The sequence below is a fragment of the Panthera tigris genome, chromosome E2 (assembly GCF_018350195.1).
Source record: "Panthera tigris isolate Pti1 chromosome E2, P.tigris_Pti1_mat1.1, whole genome shotgun sequence".
NCBI lineage: Eukaryota > Metazoa > Chordata > Mammalia > Carnivora > Felidae > Panthera > Panthera tigris.
Genome location: NC_056674.1, coordinates 13,178,573 through 13,193,993, shown reverse-complemented (window position 1 = coordinate 13,193,993; position 15,421 = coordinate 13,178,573). Strand labels below are relative to the sequence as shown.

The window sequence follows — 15,421 nt, the reverse complement described above, 5'->3', positions numbered from 1 at the left end:
ACGATGTCACAATTTGTGAGTTCAAGCCCCACACTGGGCTCCATGCTGACAGTGTGGAAGCTGCTTGGGATTCTCTCTCTCCCTTTCTCTCTGCCCTTCCCTTGCTCGCTCGCTCTCTCGCTCTCAAAATAAATAAATAAGCATAAAAAGGTTTTGAAATTTTTTCATTGAAGTATAACAAATACTAAAAGTGCACAGATCACTGACACTCACAAACTGAGCACACCCACGTAACTCGCACCCAGATTGAGAACTGTATATGGCCAGCTCCCCAGGAGCCCCTGGGATGCCTTCTAGCCTCCACCTCCCAAACTTCTATCATGCAAATGGGACCATACAGGATGTTCTCTATCATGTCTAACTTCTTCCACGTATCATGTTTGGGAAGTTTATAGTGCTGTGTGTTCTTATAGATTGTAGACTGCCCCTTCTCGTTGTTGTTCCAGTGAATCAGTTTACTTACCTATTCAATTTTTTTTTAACGTTTATTTATTTTTTGAGAGACAGAGAGAGACAGAGCATGAGCAGGGGAGGGGCAGAGAGAGAGGGAGACACAGAATCTGAAGCAGGCTCCAGGCTCTGGGCTGTCAGCACAGAGCCCAACGCGGGGCTCGAACCCATGAGCAGTGAGATCATGACCTGAGCTGAAGCCAGACATTTAACCAACTGAGCCACCCAGGCGCCCCAACCTATTCGATTCTTGATGGGTACTTGGGCTTTCTTCAGGTTTTGGCTATTACAGATGGTTCTGCCGTGAACATTCTGATACATGTCTTCTGGTGAGCACACATATGCACTTATGGGGGCTTATACCCTGGCGTGGCACCACTGGGTCATGAGGCAGGCGTAGGCTCGGCTTTCATAAACAGTGCCAGTATTTGTCTGCTAGGGCCGTCCTAACAAATGACTACAAACTGGCTGTCTTAACAGAAATTTAGGGGCGCCTGGGTGGCTCCGTGGGTTAAGCATAGGACTCTTGATCTCAGCTCAGATCTTGATCTCAGGGTTGTGAGTCCAAGCCCCTCATTGGGCTCCACACTGGGCGTGAAGCCTATTTAAAAACAACAACAACAACAACAAACCGTAGACATTATTCCACAGTTCTAGAAGCTCCAAGTCCCAAGCTAGTGTGTTGGCAGGTTGGCCAATCTTCTCTCTGGGTCTCTTCACAGTGCCTGCCCTCTGTGCATGTTTGTCTCTGTGTCCAAACTCCCCCTTACCCTATAGATACCTGTCATATCGGATTAGGACCCATCCTGAAGACTTAGTTCTACCTTGATCATCTTGATCTTTTCCTCAGCTTGTTTACTTCCTAGGACATTAAATTGGTCTTTGGAATAATAATAGCACTGGGAGGAATTGAGGGGCATGAGTCATCCCTCTGTTTCCCCAAAGGCAAAATAATGTCACTCTAAGTAACATAATTTTCAACTACACATGAAAGTTGTTGAGTAAATTATGAAGCATCAGTGTTGGTTTATCTGACAAATATACATGGAGCACAAATATATGTGGTTCACATATATGTGAACCCCTCCAGGGTTCTGGGGGTTAGGATTCCTACCTATCTTTTGAGGGGAGGACACAATTCAAACCATAACATTACCAAAGAGTCTTCCAAAGTGGTTGAACCAATTTACTCACTCACTATTTGCTGGAGTATTTTAAAGGTAATTCCAGCCATGATTATCATTTGCCTTGAGTGTTTTAAAAGGAGGGAAGAGTTGGTCTGATTTACATTTTTAAACGATGCTATTTGTTCTGTGGGAATGTAAGACAAGGCAAATATTTCTTTAAGAAAGAAAAGGTAAATAAAGAGCGAGCCCTCCTGGGACAGCCCAGATAGGATGTTCTGATAGCCACGGGGTTGGGGGAAGCCTCCTGGGTGCCCTTAGCTCAGGGGCGCCATTCAGAGACCAGGTTCTATCCCTCCCTGCCCGCTGCCCGCTGCCCGCTGCCCGCTGCCCGCTGCCCGGAGCCAGGGCAGGCAATGCAGATGGAGCCGGGCCAGGACTCAGGCTGCCTTTCTGTCCACCCCCCTCCCTGCCAGGACATACAGCAGCTCCTCCAGCTTCAGCAGCTGGTGCTTGTGCCGGGTCACCACCTCCAGCCACCCGCTCAGTTCCTGCTGCCGCAGGCCCAGCAGAGTCAGCCAGGTAAGGTCCCACCAGGATGGGTCCCTGACGATGTTTCCACAAAACTCTCCCTCCCCCCTCACCCCGTGCATCCCCCTTGTCTCTCCAGGCCTGCTACCGACGCCAAATCTCTTCCAGCTACCTCAGCAAACCCAGGGAGCTCTTCTGACCTCCCAGCCCCGGGCCGGGCTGCCCACGCAGGTGAGAATGTCCCCCGAGTGTGCCAGGCTGGGTGAGCAGGGGTGGGAAGGAGAGGGCCTCCTCTCCCTTTGACCCTCCCCACAACTATCAGGGCCAGGACGGGAGTCAGGAGATCTGGGGTCCAGCCCTGCTGTGCCACTGATTTGCTGTGGGACCTCAGTCAAGCTGCTCTCCCTGTCTGGGTCAGCCTCTTCCTCCACAGAATGAGGGGAGTCAGCCAGGCCAGTGGCTCTTAGCCCTTTCAGACACATGGACTCCTTTGAGAAACCTGATGAATGATTTTGATCTGACCCCTGCTGTCCCAAAATGCACACGTGCCTAAGTACACAAAAAACCTATAGGCTGTGGCCTAGCCTTTCAGTTTGCTGACTGGCTTCTAGACTTTAATAATAATCCTTCATGATTCTTTACGGATTTCAACGCTCCCTCCTACCCATTTTTTTAACAGTCCTTTCAAAAAATATGAACAATTTCAGAAAGCCCCCCAAATGTGGGGACTAATACAGGGCTGAGCTGCAATTATGAAATCCAAAATGCTTGGAAAACCAAGCTGTTTTTATAATGTGAGACCAGAAGTCATTTGGCTGCAAACCCCCTCTAGACCTGGGGCAAGGAGTATGGCTTTCCTTCCTCCCTCCTGTGTGATAGTCCTGCTTTGCTGGGGGCTGTTAATGTGTTCAATTATGGGGTGATGCCTTGACCCTGATGGGGGGGGGGTCACCTTATTTCTGATATGTGCCCATGTAGGCTTTCTAAAATCTGCAAAATTTCTGAATTCCAAAACACATCTGGCCCCAGCATTCCGGTAATGGATCAAGGATTTTTGTGACCAACGTGGCTGCACTCACCACCTGTTTCAGATCTTTTATTTTTAGGGAAGTGAAGCATTCCAGAGAGAGAGAGAGAGAGAGCAGTTGCTTCTTTGTAAATCCCCCAGTAACCCTCCCCATCTACTTTAAAAAATACTTTCACTTTAAAAAAGTAAAAATAAAAATACTTTCACTTAATTTGCAACCTTGAACCGGATTCTCCCAATAACCCCATGGGTTCAGTAGAGCAGCCACGATTATTTCCATCCTGCAGAGGGGAAAACGGAGGCCCAGGGAGATTTTAAGAAACTTGCCTGAGTTACCCTGGAATTCGGTAGCACAGTGCTTGATTCCCTGCCTGACAGAAGGATAAAACCATGGCCCGCATCCCCCCCCCCCCCCCGGGGGGAAAAAGCCCTGAAATAGTTCATAGTTTTTGAAAGGGGTGTTAAAAAACAAATGTGTAGGAGGGAGCGTTGAAATCCGTAAAGAATCATGAAGGATTATTATTAAAGGAGCTGGCTGCTCCTTTCTGGGAGTTTGCAGGCTGGGGGTGGGGGGATGTGTAGAGAGTTCCAGGCAGTGAGAGGACCCTAGTGGAGAAGCAGAGTGTCTCTTTGCTGGGGACTGACAATGAGTGTGGATCAGCCTCCTGGGGACAGGTAGAGGAGAGTGAGCAGGAAGAGGCTGGACGGCAGGGAGGGAGGGAGGGAGGGAAGGAGGGAGGGGGAACCGCGCAGCCTTTGCTGAGCCCCATCCCGGTCCTCGGCCCTGCATCCCACCCTCCTGCCGACCCCACCAGGCCGTGACCCGCCCCACGCTGCCCGACCCGCACCTCTCGCACCCGCAGCCCCCCAAATGCTTGGAGCCACCATCCCACCCCGAGGAGCCCAGTGACCTGGAGGAGCTGGAGCAGTTCGCCCGCACCTTCAAGCAGCGCCGCATCAAGCTGGGCTTCACGCAGGTCTGGGGCCACCGGGCAGGACGGGCTATGGGCAGAGGGTGACCGGGCCTGGCCAGGTGATGGGTGAGGCACGGGCCACGCCTCTCTTGGGCACCCGCTACCCAACTCCTGGGCCGGGGGGCGTGGCCAGGTGGTGGGCGGGACGAGAGGCCGAAGTCGGCTGGTGGGCGGGGCCAGGGTGTGGCCCAGAGGTCTGGCCCTGACCGCCTTCCCATTCCCGCCCCACTGGGCCAGGGTGACGTGGGCCTGGCCATGGGCAAGCTGTACGGCAACGACTTTAGCCAGACGACCATCTCCCGTTTCGAGGCCCTCAACCTGAGCTTCAAGAACATGTGCAAACTCAAGCCCCTCCTGGAGAAGTGGCTCAATGACGCAGGTTGGGATTGCGCTGGGGCTCCCAGAGCGGGCGGCCGGCTGTGGGCGCGGGAGGCGCCCTCTCATGCTCCCCGTCTCCTCCCGGGCACAGAGACTATGTCTGTGGACTCAAGTCTGCCCAGTCCCAACCAGCTGAGCAGCCCCAGCCTGGGTTTCGACGGGCTCCCCGGCCGGAGACGCAAGAAGAGGACCAGCATTGAGACAAACGTCCGCTTCGCCTTAGAGAAGAGTTTTCTAGCGGTGAGACCCCGGCCTCCAGGGCGGCCCTGACGGCCGGCGGGGATGGGGGCCGAGGAGGGAGGGGGTCGGACCTGCGGTTAACGGAGCCCTTCTGCCCGCAGAACCAGAAGCCTACCTCAGAGGAGATCCTGCTGATCGCGGAGCAGCTGCACATGGAGAAGGAGGTGATCCGCGTCTGGTTCTGCAACCGGCGCCAGAAGGAAAAACGCATCAACCCCTGCAGCGCAGCCCCCATGTTGCCCAGCCCGGGGAAGCCGGCCAGCTACAGCCCCCATCTGGTACCCAGAACGCTTCTGGGGGGTGGGGGCATAAAGCTCTGGCAGGCTCTGGGAGACCCCCGCCCCTAGGCAGGCGCTTCTGTGAAGCCAGGCCTACTTGGTTGTCCACAGTGCCTAGCACGGAGGCAGGGAGACTCACCCTTGGGGACCGTCTGTCACATGGATAAAGCATAGTCACACAGGGACACAGTTTCCAAGGAACTGCGGTCTTATGTGAGAGATGCAGGCACCCACAGACACACACCGACATAGCCAAAAACAGTTATCACAGGGCGGGGCCTCACAGGGATGGATCCCAGGTAGGGGATGGAGGTACTCCCACACACAGGTTCACAACCACACAGAGGCAGGCAGGGACAGCATTACATACTGAGTATACACTCAGGCCCACCGCAGCACGCAGACCCACTCGGGATCAGACACACTGGGACACCCTTTCATTGCATCTAGTGCGGAAAGGGCTGCGACACTACAGCGAGGAACAAGGGGCCCAGAGGAGCGTCCCACCCTTCCCTGGTATGGAGGAAGAAGGGACCATCCGAGCTGAGTTATAAAGGACAAGGGAGAGGTAGCCAGCCACGTGAAGCCCAGGCAAGGGGCTGCTGTGCAAAAAGGCCTGGAAGCCTGGGTGTGCTGAGCCCAATCTGAAGAACTCCAGTGCAATTTAATGTGATTGGAGTGGGAATGTATCTGTATATGAGTAGGGGTAGGGGATAGGCAGGGGCCAGACTCCCAGGTAACATGCTGAGGAGCTCGAACTTCAACCTTAGGCGGTGAGGAGCTGAGGAAGAGTTTTGAGCTGAGGAGGGAGAGGGTCACATTAAGAGTGAGGTTTCTAGAGCTGATGGAAGCATGAGACTGGAGGCACGGAGGCCAAGAAGGAGGCTGCTGGGTGGTTCCAGAAAATCAAGGCAATGTGACATCCCAACACTCTGATGCAGAGACACCCCTGGTCATCATAACCCCCCCCCACACACACACACACACATACACGTGCACGCGTGCACTTCAGACCTGCAACTGGTTGGTGTCAGAAGAGAGGTGGGGGAACACTCTCAGTTGAGGATTATTTCCTCCCTGTGGCTCAGGATCACTTAGGTAGATGCTAAGATAGATATGATGGAATGAACTTGGCATAATACAAGCATAGCATTGTGCCCAAAGCCCCTTCTCTCCCCAGCCTGGGGGCAGATGAACGGGGGTCTTACCGTCAGAGAGTATCATGGGGGCTGCTGGGAAAGTGGCCTAACCATGCCTTCTTTCCTCTCTCCCCAGGTCACACCCCAAGGGGGCGCCGGGACCTTGCCATTGTCCCAAGCTTCCAGCAGTCTGAGCACAACAGGTCAGGGAGGGCAGAAGCCCGTGAGGGGGCATTGGGAGCACACAGTGCAGGCACCGGTTTTTCTAGTGGCCTAGGGTGCCTGTGGGCCTCAAGGCTGAGCTTGGGGATGAGGGAGGCAGGGGGCACAGAGGGGAGAGAGTGACCTTACCCCTCCTTGCGGGAGCAGTTCAGCTTTCATCTGCTCCAGGATTTCATATGAGAAAAGCTTGGGGTTGCTAAAAGTTGAACTTGGGTTCTGTTCCTGACATTTTAAACTCTGTGAACTCCAGAAGTGACTTTACCTCTCTGAGCCTCAGTTTTTTATAAAATTATTGTGAATGTATAATATCTACAAAGCTATATACGTGAATATGTACATATAAGAGTATGTATATGTATTTGGGTGTGTGTAATACACACATACATATACACACGGCTACTTGTGCATAAAGCCCCCCTTGCTGCCTTCCTGGGGCAGGGCATGTGTAACAGGAGCCTGGCTGGCTCAGGCAGTAGAGTAGCTCTTGATCTTGGGGTCGTGAGATGGAGCCCCGCATTGGGTGTAGAGATTACTGAAATAAATAAAGTAAAAAAGGGATAAACAAACAAACAGACAAACAAACGCCATATTGATTTTTCTCACGTTAAGAAATCATAAGTGGAAGTTTATAAAGTAGTAAGGGTGTGCCTGGCACTATCTAAACTCTTTAGAAAAAATATTAACTCACTTTATCTTCACACCCTTTTAATGAAGCAGCTTCTATTATTATGCCCATTTTCCACATTAGGGAACTGAAGACCAGAGAGGTAAAGGCACTCGTCCAAGGGTACAGGTGGGGCCTGACGGTCAGGAAATCGCTGCCTTGGCTGTCTGGCCTGAGTCTGGGCTCCGAGCCCCGTCCTCCTCGGCGCGCACAGCCGCAACCCCCTGCCTGGCCCCCAGAGGGAGCCACAGGGCACGGTCTTCAGGGCGCCCGGTTCGGTCCGCGGGAGAGGGGGAGCCGGCGCTGAGGTTCGGGGCGGGGTGCGCACCGTGTGAGCGCACTGGGCACAGGGCTCGGCTCAGTGCATGGCGGCTGCTCACACTGCGATTAGCGGTTGCTGTCACCGGGGCTGTGGGCAGAGAGGGCGGGAGGCCTGTCTGTCGCTCCGGAGGAGATACGAGCTGGGCCGCAAGACGAGCCGGAGTCGACCCGGGCGGGGTCCTCTGAGGAGGACGAGTGGAAGCTCAAGTCTCCATCTCTCTGTCTCTCTCTGGCAGTTACTACCTTATCCTCAGCTGTGGGGACGCTCCACCCCAGCCGGACAGCCGGAGGGGGTGGGGGCGGGGGCGGGGCCGCGCCCCCCCTCAATTCCATCCCCTCTGTCACTCCCCCACCCCCGGCCACCACCAACAGCACAAATCCCAGCCCTCAAGGCAGCCACTCGGCTATCGGCTTGTCGGGCCTGAACCCCAGCACGGGGTAAGTGGACGGCTGCAGTTAGGGAGGCTGTGGGGAGAGAAGCAGGGTCGCCGCCGCTGCTTCCCGGGTGGGAGCCGCGCCCCAGTTCTGCCGCCGGCGGGTCCCTGCCCCTGCTAACGCCTCTGCTTTGCCTCTTGCAGAAGCACAATGGTGGGGTTGAGCTCCGGGCTGAGTCCAGCCCTCATGAGCAACAACCCTTTGGCCACTATCCAAGGTGCGTGCTGCCTCATGTCACTCCCATCGCCTCCAGCCTGGCCCCCTGGGGCCTCGAGCCCCCCCCCATTGCTGCTCCAGCCATGCCATCCTGCCCCTGCTCACTGCATCGCTCGCCTCTTCATACCCATCTCACCTTTGGGGAAGGTGTGAGGGGTGCTGATGGGGATCAGTGGGGCAGATGGGAAGACAGGGGACGCTGCGGGCAGGATGCCAGAAGGCGCCCCCAGCCCAGCTTCTCTCTCTCCCCACCAGCCCTGGCCTCTGGTGGAACCCTGCCCCTTACCAGCCTTGACGGCAGCGGGAACCTGGTGCTGGGGGCGGCCGGCGCGGCCCCGGGGAGCCCCGGCCTGGTGACCTCGCCGCTCTTCCTGAACCACGCTGGGCTGCCCCTGCTCAGCGCCCCGCCTGGCGTGGGCCTGGTCTCGGCAGCGGCTGCGGCCGTGGCAGCCTCCATCTCCAGCAAGTCTCCAGGCCTCTCCTCGTCCTCCTCCTCGTCCTCGTCCTCCTCCTCCACTTGCAGTGAGGCGGCAGCACAGACCCCTGGAGGCCCCGGGGGCCCCGAGGCAGGGTCCAAGCCCGAGTGAGGGCCCACCTTGCCTCCCCTCCTACTCCTCTGACCCCCACCCACCTCAGTCCCCCGCCTGGGAAGAGGGCGAGGAGGCCAGCAGTGGTGGGGCGGAGGGTCCTTGGACAGGAGTGACAAGGGAGGAAAGACCAAAAACAAAAACAAAAAACCCCAACTAACCAAAAAAAAAAACCAAACAAACAAAAAAAACCCAAACAAAACACACACACAAAAAGAAAGAAGGAAAGAAAATGAAAGAAACCAACCAACAAAAAAGAAACCAAAAATAATCACAACAGAAACCAGCTGCCCCAAAGGAACCAGAGGTGAAAAACAAAAACCAAAACCAAAAATCCCCCAACAAAACCAAACCAAAAACCAGTTGCGAGCCAGACCTCAGTGTGCTCACCCTCACCGCTACGACACCAAATACGAACCCCAGCCAGGGGCAGAGAAGCCTCTGCAGGGAGGACCTCGCGCCGAGCCTCTGGCTGTGGGGCCAACCCCCAACGTTGCCTCCCCCAGTGGGGGCCAGAGAAGGCAAAAGAGAATGTGCCAGCCTCCAGCCCCAGCCCCCAGCCCTGGGCCAGTGAAGACGGGGCACAGCCTGGGGCCGATGGGGTGGGCCCAGAACCACCCGCCAAATGTTCTTTTCCAGAAGGTGAAAGAGAAAGGGCCTGAACAACCTTACACCAAATATTCAGTAGCTTCATCCAAAGGATGTACAGAATTTTTAGCGTTGCGCTCAACAGAATGTGTCCCTACCATGTGTCCCCCCTTTCCCTCGACCCCCAACTCTCCCCACCTGGGCAGGGGGTCTCGCTTTAACCTCCTCCCCTCCCCCAGCCAGGGGAGAGTTCAGGGGCAGGCCTGGGATGACTTTTCAGCCCTTGTACCTCCCCCCTTTTCCCTTTGAAGGGTGGGCTAGGCTGTTTTGCGAAGTTCTAGCTCTCACATGTCCCCCCTCAACTCTGTCACCCTCCTCTGCTCTGGAATCTACCCCCCTCCCCAGCCCAGGGGAAGGTGGAAGCTTCAGGCAAGAGGGGATGAGGTGAGGGCATTCAAGTTGTCTTTTTTTCCATCCTCGTCTGTCAGTTTCCCTGAAAAAAAAAAAAATTCATATTCCAGTGCCTATCCGTGGGATCCTTCACGTTCTTTGACATTGACCAGAAACCAAAAAGAGAACTCACCTCGCTCTTCCCACCCTGTGCCCCTCTGATACTGGCAGATGCCTCTTCCTTCCCCCCCCACACACATATATACACGCACGCACCCCAGTGGTGGGGTTCCTCGAGGTGGCATCCCCATCAGGGTCCATGTGGCGGGGACAGTGCCATGATCTGTGGTCCCCATCCAAGAGGGCGCTGTGGTGGCCACCACTCCCACAAGACTTCCCTCGAGTGTTGGCTGGACCCCTGTTTGCCCAGCCCTGGACACATCTCGACGGACAGAGGAGAGACATCGCTGGGAGCCACTTTTGCCCTCCTGCTATTGTGGAGGCCGACAAAGTTTTGAACCAAAAAAAACAAAAAACAAAAAAAACCAAACAAACAATAAATTAAAACTAGAAAAAAAAAGAATTTATAGATATATATATATTTAAGGGAAAGAAGACGAGGACTCTTCAAGAATAAGAAGGAGCCGCGAGGTGGAACCAAGTCCCTGCGCCAGTGGTCCAGGCCCTTGGTCCCCAAGGCGGATGGAAGGACAGACGCTTCTTTCTCTTCACAAATACCTCATGGACGTCGTCTTCGGGAAAGCCGGAGGGGGAGGCTGGGGCAGGGCCTGTCCCTCAGCCAGGGCGGATGGAAGCGGGTGGGCAGGGCTGAGAGAGGGCGGTCAGGGACAGGGGTGAAGAGCCCCAAGCTCCCTGCCCCCCAATCAACTGAAAAAGCTTTAAAAAAAAAAAAACAAAACAGGAAGAAAGGAATGAGAAAGCAAAAAGAATGGACGAAGGAAAACGAACAAACTTTCGGGTGGTTTGATTCCTCCTTTGATTTCTTTTTCTGTTCTCTTCAGTCTGTTCTCTCTCTGCTTCCCTCTCTCCCTCTTCCTTCGCTTCCCTCTCACCCCTCTCAATCCCCACCTTGCTGTGTCTCTCCTCAAACCAAAGTGTTGCTGTGAAGGACGCGAGCCATGGAAATCAGAGGCCTGGCCCCCGCCGGGCAGCGCACACGGGAGCCAGAGGGTGCCGCTGGCCACTCGGAGGAGAGGCGGACGCCGCCCTGGGCCCCGAGGCCTCAGCGTTCTCTCTTTCTTGTCTCCCTTCTCCCACCCGGGAGATGAAACTGTTGGGCTGGGCCACGGCGACGGCAGAGACCCGGCTGTTTCGGGGGTCTCGGGGTGCCTTGTCTGGGCAGCGGCGGAGTGGCCGCCCCTCCCGCCCTGGCACCGCCGGGGCTGGCGTGCCATCGACCCGTCCTCGCCGGAATGTAAGCTTCTCCGCTGAACCGACTCCCTGCCCTTACCCTACCTCTGAGTGTGTCCATTTTTATTTCCTGAAGAGAAGGGACTGGCGAGAGGGCCTGGGCCCCAGCCCAAGGGTGGAGAGGGGGGCCAAGGGCTCCTGAACAGATAGGAAGGACATTTGAGCAGAGCAAAGTGAAAGGAATTACGACCAAAAACCCCTCCGAGAAGACAGGCAGCATGGAAGGCATGGTGGAGATGACTCAGACAAAAACTATGATTCTAGACCAAAAAAACAAAAACAAAAACAAAAAACACACAAAAGAAAAAAAACCAAAAAAAAAAAAAAAAAAGAAAAAGAAAAAAAAAAAAGGAAAGAAAATCCAGGACTCACCACCACCCACTTCATCCTGCTTCCTCCCCATCAAGTCCTGCCACCTGGGACCTCTCCCCCACCCCGATGTGGGGGGAGTGGGGCAGAGAGGAGAGGAGGAAGCAGGGGGCAGGGATGGGGCCGATGCCCTGACACTGGTGGAGGGACCCCTGTGCAGCCGGGGGTGGTGGGGACCCTCCCCATCCAACCCCCAATACTGGGAAAAGAAAAACAAGAAAAAAAGAAAATTCCTGGGAGGGGAAAAATAACCAAATCCCAAGCTTTAACTACAGCTGTGAAACCAAATATTGGGAAGGGGGTGGGAGGGAGGGAGGGGCAAGTGTGCCCCAGGTCTCCCCCCTGGGCCCCCCTCCCCCGAGGACTCGAGATAAGGCACCAAATACCTCATAGAACTTTAATGTTAAAAAAAGGAAACCAAATATCGTTGGCTGGGGGCCAGCCAGGGCAAGGGGCTGGGGGGCTGGAGAGAGCCAGGGTTGGGAAGGTAATGGGGGAATTCATGCCCCCCACCCCGCTCTGCCCCTTCCACTCCAGTACCCCCTGTCTCGACTCCGGGAAACAAAACTATCTCATCGTTTTTATTTTGTGGTCTGTACAGAGCCTGTGTCCGTGTGTCTGTGTGTGAGCGAGAGAGTTGGGGGGCTGGGGGACTTTATGTGGAGGATGGGGAGGGAGACCCCAAACCAGGCTCTGGGCTAGGTGAGATGTCTGAGGTGGGGGGCCAGGGGCCTGGGCTAGAAAGAGAGGAAGATGAGTGGATTGGAGAAAGGGGGAGCCTTCTGAATTTCTCTTCTCCCCAGCCCTGACCTCCTACTTGAGGGAGGGACAGAGAATGGGTCTACCCTAATGGTGGGCCTTTTGTGCCAAAAAAAAAAAAAAAAAAAGAAAAAAGAAAAAAAAGAAATGCCAGTAACTAAACACCTCTCTCTGTTCTCTTCTGGGAGGGTGGGGGCTGGAAATGGGAGGGAGGGACTGGGGGTGTAAGTGGGGGTGGGTGGAAATGGGGAACCCAAACCCTGTATGAGTTGAGGCTAAGATCAGGAGTGGGGGGTGGGGGAAGGGTATGAGTTTCCCAGACATCTTCTCCCTTGGGAGGGCCAAGAGAGGGTCTCCAAGCCCCTTGCCCTGGGAAGACAGGGTAAGGGATTAGCCAAGTAGGCGACTGACCTCTTGACCTGACTAATTTCCTGGCCCACCCGAATCCCAGGGTGCCTCTCTCTCCCTTTAGCCCAGGGTAGGGGGAGCTGAGTGAGAGAGAGAGAGAGTGAGACAGACTGAGCAAGATTGAGACACGCGGGCCCCCACTGGCCTCTGAGTGGGAAAGGCAAGTGCGAGAGATAAAGGCCTCCAAGAGAAAAAAGAAACAAACCAAAGATTTAACCATTAAAAAAAAAAAAAAAACCCACAGACAACTCCGCTACCTTTTTATACGTTGGAAAAAAAAGTGAAAAAAATTAAAAAATAAAAATTAAAAAAAATACACAAAAACTCCAAGCCGCAGTTCCTGCGTGCGGTTTGAACTTTGACCTCAGCAGTCTCCAAAGCAAGATGACGATGACAAAGGCGAAAAAAAAAGAAAAAATAATGTATATTTTTAAGTATTTGTCCTTGAAATGTTAGCTCCTTGTTAAACAAACACAAAAAGGAGAGCAAAATCTAGAGAGAAGTGTTGCTGGGACGGAGACAACTATTTACTATGTCTGTGACCCCTCCCTACTGCCTCCCCATCCTCTCCTCTATCCCTGCTGCCCCTCCCCCAGCCTGTCCTCCAAGCCCAGGGGCTCAGTATTTATTTATTTACATAATTGCAGGGTGACTGGGGGCCTCTCTCCACTTGTAGAGAGGGCCTTTGGGTCATGGTGGGGTGGGAAAGGGGCAAGGAGTCTTTGGGGGAAAAGCAGGGGCCTGATCTTTGATCAACTCCTCTCTCTGCTAGCTCCTTTGTGGCTTCTTATCCCACTGCTGCCACCACCAGCTCCCAAATCCAAGCCTGGAATAGGGCAAGATGACCACCCACCTTGTAAAGATCTGAGTGGCTCAGCCCTTTCTGGGGTGGGTGTCTCTCACCTACTCATTCAGATGACCAGGTTGGAATGGGGAGGGGCGGAGGTGGCTAGTAGTGGGCAAGGGAGACCAGGAAGGGCATCTGGAAATTGAGTAGGCCCTGGAGGAGACCTGCCTTTCATCCGTTCTCAGCAAGTTAGCCCCACTTTCAGTTCTGTCTGACCCCTGTGTTGGTAGCCCCTCCCTCCCCATCCTGTCCCCCCCACCCTGTCTCTTCTCGTGGTAGCGGGTTAGCGTTTCAGTGTTCTTAACTCCAATCTGCTTGTTCATTGTACAATGTGCTTCTTTTAAGGCCCCATTTTTGTAACTTGAGTGTGTCATTCATCTGAACAACATCAAAAAATAAAAAAGTAAAAACTGTACAGAGAGAAACGCTGCCTGCTCTCCCTTGGTCTCCTCTGTGTTCTGGGAAGGGTGGTGGGTACATGTGTGCTATGGAGGGGAGGGCTTTACTTCTGTCCAAACAGTAAATGTTTCAGAAGGAGGGCCCAAGCCAGGTTCTCACGAATCAGAAGACCTAAGTCTCAGAATTTAGGATGAATTCAAACGTCTGGATTCGTTTCTCGGTTCTGCCATTTTAGAGATCTGTGACTTTTCATATATAACCTTCGATGTCCTTCTCACCTGTGGGGTTTGTGGAATTAAATGAGATGATGATGTAATAAGTGCTTAGGACAGATCTCTAGCACACGGTCTTCAATAGATGAGAACTATGGGAAAGTCAGGAAACCGGTGAGTCCTCCCCCACTTCCATCCCCAGAGGACCAGCAAGACCCTTTCAAAACAGTCGACTTTGAAGTTGTCTGGTGGTCCAGGGCACGCTCTTCTTCAGAGTGACATGAACTCATTCACTCAAATTTTTGTGCCCAGCCTGACTACGTCAATTGGCAAGAACAACGGCTTCACAGGCCAGGCCACGGGCTGATCCCCACAACCTCACCACTGAAAATCAGAAACGGTGTCAACAACTGGGCTTTCTCACTGGCACCATGTCACCTTGTCATTGTTCCATCCTCTGATGTACGCTCGGCATACGGATGCTGGTACTCTGCAAACTCAACTGTAGGGGATGGGGGAGACAGGAGAAAGGAAGAATTGAAGAGGGGTTGGATCACTTGGACGAAAAGTATTAATTAGCACTGCCTCGTTTGGGCAAGACTGAAAGAATAAAAAAGCACCTCCCCGGTTCCCAAGGTAAGTCTGGAAGGATGGGGAAGTGGGATGTTGGTACAGAGGAAGGTCATTTGGTCCAGCCCCTTCCTGTAGGGTCGTGCGGTCAGAACCATACAGACTTAAGTTCCTTGTCACCCAGGCTATCCAGTGACGAGCACAGACAGCACACCTGAGAGCACTCTTTAGAGTTGAACTTGCATCCACTTGCAGCCCCGTGAATGTGCCCGACGGCACCACATGCCCTCCCTTGTACAGTCGTACTCGGGCCTCTTGTCAGGAGCATAGCGGGCACTAGAGGACCACCATTCTGTTCCCTTGACATTTCTGCATAGGCAAACCTTCCACATCCAACTGAAAACGGACGATTCAGGATCTTTAGAGTGATCAGCAAGTCGCCTGCATCAGAATTGGTGTTTTTATTTACGTTTAAAGATTTTACTTTTAAGTAATCTCTACACTCAATGTGTGCTTGAACTTATAACCCTGAGATCAAGAGTTGCACACTCAGGGTGTCCGGGTGGCTCAGTTGGTTAAGCGTCCGGCTCGATTTTGGCTCAGGTCGTGATCATGCGGTTCGTGGAGTTCTGTGCTCTGTCAGCACAGAGCTTGCTTGGGATTCTCTCTCTGCCCCTCCCCCTGCGCTTTCTGTCTCTCAGAATAAATAAACTTAAGTCACATGCTCTACTGAGCCAGCCAGGCACCCCAGAATTGGTGTGTTTAAAATGCAGATTCCTGGATATCATCCACCCGTTTGCTGGATCTGAATCTCTAGGGGAGGGGGGCCTGGGTGGCTCAGTCGGTTGAGCGTCTGGCTTCA

The 15,421-nt window shown here is 53.9% G+C and overlaps 1 protein-coding gene across 9 annotated transcripts in view; it reads left to right on the top strand.

The window, feature by feature from the left end:
* POU2F2 (POU class 2 homeobox 2) overlaps nucleotides 1-8,785 on the top strand; it is a 57,185-nt gene extending 48,400 nt beyond the window's left edge. For 3 of the 9 annotated variants that reach the window (XM_042968690.1, XM_042968692.1, XM_042968689.1), the window contains 10 exons: nucleotides 2,051-2,156; nucleotides 2,245-2,336; nucleotides 3,948-4,109; nucleotides 4,344-4,485; nucleotides 4,576-4,724; nucleotides 4,826-5,002; nucleotides 6,278-6,344; nucleotides 7,585-7,786; nucleotides 7,927-8,000; nucleotides 8,255-8,785. In XM_042968690.1, coding sequence (XP_042824624.1) covers nucleotides 2,051-2,156; nucleotides 2,245-2,336; nucleotides 3,948-4,109; nucleotides 4,344-4,485; nucleotides 4,576-4,724; nucleotides 4,826-5,002; nucleotides 6,278-6,344; nucleotides 7,585-7,786; nucleotides 7,927-8,000; nucleotides 8,255-8,586 — 1,503 coding nt within the window. In that variant the 3' untranslated portion in view covers nucleotides 8,587-8,785. The remainder of the gene's footprint in view (nucleotides 1-2,050; nucleotides 2,157-2,244; nucleotides 2,337-3,947; nucleotides 4,110-4,343; nucleotides 4,486-4,575; nucleotides 4,725-4,825; nucleotides 5,003-6,277; nucleotides 6,345-7,584; nucleotides 7,787-7,926; nucleotides 8,001-8,254) is intronic. The other 6 variants (XM_042968693.1, XM_042968691.1, XM_042968695.1 and 3 more) reach the window with 3 other exon arrangements.
* The last annotated feature ends 6,636 nt before the right edge of the window (nucleotides 8,786-15,421 follow it).